This window comes from Pterocles gutturalis, unplaced genomic scaffold, assembly GCF_000699245.1.
Source record: "Pterocles gutturalis isolate BGI_N339 unplaced genomic scaffold, ASM69924v1 scaffold251, whole genome shotgun sequence".
In the NCBI taxonomy this organism is placed as follows: Eukaryota; Metazoa; Chordata; class Aves; order Pterocliformes; family Pteroclidae; genus Pterocles; species Pterocles gutturalis.
In genome coordinates this window covers 1-4,187 of record NW_010105067.1, presented here as the reverse complement: position 1 = coordinate 4,187, position 4,187 = coordinate 1, and the positions used below count along the sequence as shown (strand labels likewise).

Sequence of the window (4,187 nt, the reverse complement as noted above, 5' to 3'; positions counted from 1 at the left end):
GGCTCCGGCCGCAGCCGGATGGTGGCTTTGTGTCCTCTTTGCGCGTCCTCGACAGAAGCTGTAGGAGCCTCTGTGCCAGCTCTGGAGCTCCACGAGGCGCTGCCAGACCTTGTTTCCCTCCAGAGGTGGGTCGTCTCCGCTGGATCTCTGCAGACTGTGTGCTCAGGGTCTGCAGAAGCTGATTTGGAGACTGGGAGTTGCTGTGGGTCTGAGGTGTTTGGGCGCTGCTCCCAACAGCAGCTCTGCACAGCTTCCTGTTTGCTGGTGCCACTGAAGAGTTCACATTTCAGTTTTGTCCGCTTTGGCTCAAAGCAGGGAGTCTGGGATACAGGAGCCTCTCTTTTCCCCTCTGCTTGTGTTGGGGAATCCCTTCCTAGACAGCCACAGCCGTTTTGGTATGCCAAGTATGACTAAAGCTTTTCTTTCTTTCTTTCTTTCTTTCTTTCTTTCTTTCTTTCTTTCTGTCCAATAATTTTCTGCCCTAAGAAACTCTCTACCTTCTGCCCCACCCCGAAAGTGATCAGGTGCATGACCAACACCCCTGTGATTGTCCGGGAAGGTGCCACAGTCTATGCCACCGGGACTCACGCGGATGTGGAGGATGGGAAGCTCCTGGAACAGCTGATGGCCAGTGTGGGCTTCTGCACCGAGGTGGAGGAGGACCTGATAGATGCTGTAACGGGGCTCAGCGGCAGCGGCCCTGCATATGTATGTGCTGCTTCTTCACCTTGGGACAGTCCTGGGGAGAGCTTTGTGTGCGGTGAAAGTTTGCAACTTCAGTTTGTCATTTCTTGTTTTTCTCATCACTGACATTCGTGATGGGACACGTAATCCCAGTATCCAGTTTATAACCAGTTTGGGTCAACAGCAGAGGTCCATTTCCAGTCGGATGAGTCTGAAGTCCGTAGCCAGCGTGCAGCGTCCACGTGTCCATGTGGCAAAACGTGGGCCTGTAGTTAGTATGACCCAGGGGCTGAGTTGCTCCCGTTCCGCCCGCTCCTGAGCTGGAACTAGTGGGAGGGAAGCCTGGCATGGCCCCTGTGCGGTAAAGGGGCCGGTTTCTGTCAAGTCTGTAAGCGACAGGAGTCACGGTGTGATCCTGGAGCCCTGGATTCTTTCCTCCCTGAGAACATCAGTCTTGGAGTAGAGACTTTCAGTCACCTTCTTCCTCTGTCTGGTCCCAGGCGTTCACCGCCCTGGATGCTCTGGCGGATGGGGGAGTGAAGATGGGACTTCCCCGCAGGCTGGCTGTTCGGCTGGGAGCACAGGCGCTGCTGGTCAGTATCTCCTCCGGAACACGGCCGAGCCTGTGCCTGCTCTGTGCGGAGCACATTGCACTTTGAAACGATTTCAGTCCTCTCGCTGCATCGACTTTAAAACCGCGTTTGGTTGGACTCGCACAGGTCCCGGGGAGGGGATGCAGGGAGTGTCCGCAGCAGTCTGCTGGTGCTGGGGGTGCTGTGGGAGCTGGGGCTGCTCCCTGAGCCTTTTCGGCTCTGAAGAGTGCCAGGGTGGCCCATCTGTGGCTCGTGGGCGGGAGCCCTGGGTTGCCCGCTGTGAGTGCTGGGGGCTGCTCTGTGCAGGGAGAACAGGAGCACTGGACAGTCGGTTCCTCGGCCAGAGCTCTGGCAGCTGTTCTCTCTTCCTTGCTACAGGGTGCTGCCAAAATGCTGTTGGAATCTGAGCAGCATCCCGGTCAGCTGAAGGACAACGTCTGCTCCCCCGGGGGAGCCACCATCCACGCTCTGCACTTCCTGGAGAGCGGCGGCTTCCGCCCCCCCCCCATCAAGCTTCCGCTCCCTCCTGATCAATGCCGTGGAGGCTTCCTGCATCCGGACCAGGTGGGCACCCCGGCAGTCCCAAAGGGCCTGCAAAACTCAACCCCCCACTCCCTTTCTCTTCCTTTTGCTATGTCTTTCTCTCCTACCACCCCGTTGCAGGGAGCTGCAGCATTTGGCAGACCAAGAGCAGATCTCCCCAGCAGCCATAAAGAAGACTTTGCTGGATAAGGTGAAGCTGGAGTCTCCTTCTCTGTCCGTGTCGTCTGCCAGCAGAGTCAGTCTGTTCGTGAATAAGAGCCCCAGCAGCAAGAAGAACTGACCAGGCTGCTGTAGTCCGGCCGTGCTGGACATCAGTCCCCTTGATGCCCCTTGTTTTTTGTCTCTGAATGTTGCTGTCCCCTGTCCCTGGCTCTTGGCTTGCAGCAGCTCTGGGGCGGTGCAGCGCTGTAGAAGAGGGTCTTTCGCCTGTAGTGGGGTTGGTGCAAACTGTCCCTGGCGTTGCTGTTCTCTTGGGCAGGGGTGATGCTGTCATCAGAGCGTCATCAAGGGCATCCTTTGTCCAGAAGCCCTGGATGCTCGCAGGACTCGGGCAGTGTTCGTGGTGTCCCGTGCAGAAATGGTTTCTAACAGGATTTTGTAAAAGGTTTCAGAATGCGTTTTGGTTTCAAAGGTGTGGACCAGGCCTGGATCCCTCTTGCCCCATCTTGCATCTGCTGTCAGAGCTTGTGTCTTGTTGCTGTCTGTTAGCTAGAGCAGGTGCTGCCGCGGATGCCGTGCTGTGTACTGCGTGAGAGGCTGGGCCCTACAGCACCTCTCAGAAGGGACCAGAATGCCTCTGCTCATCTCCCATCTTCCTCGACGTCGAGAGACAGATGGCGTGAACCCCTGGGCCACACTCCATTGCTCTTTGGTGGCTGCCCCTTCTCTCTTCTCTGGTTTGGGGACCTGTGGACTGCTCTCCCTGTCCCTCCTGTGCTGCCAGCCTGGCTTGGGTGGCTGGGCAGGTGGAGGGGCAGTGAGTGTTCCCTTTTCCCTCTGACACCTCTTTGTGCTCTCTGTGGGCAGAGAAACTGAGTCACCTGGTCTGGCTGGTGGCTCCGATCTTGTCCCATCTCCCCCAGCTTGTCCTGCGTAAGACCAAGGAGGAAAGTCAGTCCCTTGACACAGAAGAGGTTCGGGGGGGAACAGGGGCTGTGGGATCAAAGGGCAGGAGGGACCAACGCCCATCAGACAGACGGTGGGTCACAGCCCATTGCCTAGAAGGACCGTTAACCTTTCCTGCAGGTACAGTCTTGCGAGCCAGCCACAGACAGCAGCAAAGAGAAGATTGTGTCTGCTGCCTTCTGTGATTTCGTTGTAGACAATGTCCCTGTCTGGCCTCCTTGCCTCTCTGCTTTTCTCCCAGAGCCCAAGTCCTGTCCCAAGCCAGAAAACTGCAGAAAGCATTGCCAGCTGCCCCCACGCCACTCCTACAGGGCTGCTGTGGGAGCCACAGGCTGGAGGGGATGGAGTGGTCTGGGTGGGTAGCTGTTGTACGGTATTCTGCCTTGGGGTATATTGGGGAGTGCTGGTGAAAGGCAGACACCTAAGATGGGTTTATTATCTCCTGAGGAATCCTGGACCTGCAGGTGATGCAGGAAAAGCATTTTGGTATCAATGCGGAGGCTGCCAAAGGTGCTAGTAATGTTACAGTGCTTTTAGTGTGAGGCTTTCGGCTGGTAGAGGGTGTGACCCTATAGCCCTGACAGATGGTTGCTCCTCTTCCCTCTTTATATAATAAAATCCTTCTCTGACAGTCCTGTGGCTCATCCCAGCTGTTTGCAGTGGGTGTATCTCGCCTCTGGCAGCGCTGCTGGGCCCTTGCTGCCCGCAGCGAGAGCACTCAGGGTGTGCTGCCAACCTGCCTTGGAGGATGGGGGTCTGGGGTGGGACTGGGCAGTGCATCAACCTGTTCCTCCTTGTCCCCCATGGCTCCTGAGCCACAGCACAAAAGCTGATCTGGGGCCCTGTGCTGCCACTTTTCAGAGATGAGAAGGAGGAAAGGCTGAGTGTCCTGACAGTTTCGGCTTTCTAGCAGTTTTGCCGCTGTGTACGAGATTCCATGGGAGGTGAGCGGGTGTTGCCTGTTCCTGCATTTCCCACTCAAGCTGTGCATGCCCCGCGCAGACAGGCCAGGCTGGAAGTGAGATGGCTCATGTACTGGCAGGTGCAGAATGAGAGGGGGTGTGGCAGAGGGGTTTCCACTCGGCTGATGAAGTTGGGTGCAGAATGACAGGTAGGACGGCTGAGCTGGAGCCCCTCCGCGGGGAGGCTTGTGGGCTGCCCCAGAGGTAACCATCGAGGGGCAGAGCTACGGATGAACTTCTGAGATGCTTGTAGACCTGTGACTGAGCTGGTTACCACAGG

At 57.0% G+C, this 4,187-nt stretch overlaps 1 protein-coding gene across 1 annotated transcript; it reads left to right on the top strand.

Annotated features, from left to right (window-relative positions):
- Positions 1-489: 489 nt before the first annotated feature.
- LOC104459523 (pyrroline-5-carboxylate reductase 2-like) lies at positions 490-2,160 on the top strand. The gene is given in 5 exon segments (XM_010087224.1): positions 490-708; positions 1,185-1,277; positions 1,656-1,790; positions 1,792-1,841; positions 1,941-2,160. Coding segments are annotated over 5 exon segments (618 nt in total). The 5' UTR covers positions 490-528; the 3' UTR covers positions 2,101-2,160.
- The last annotated feature ends 2,027 nt before the right edge of the window (positions 2,161-4,187 follow it).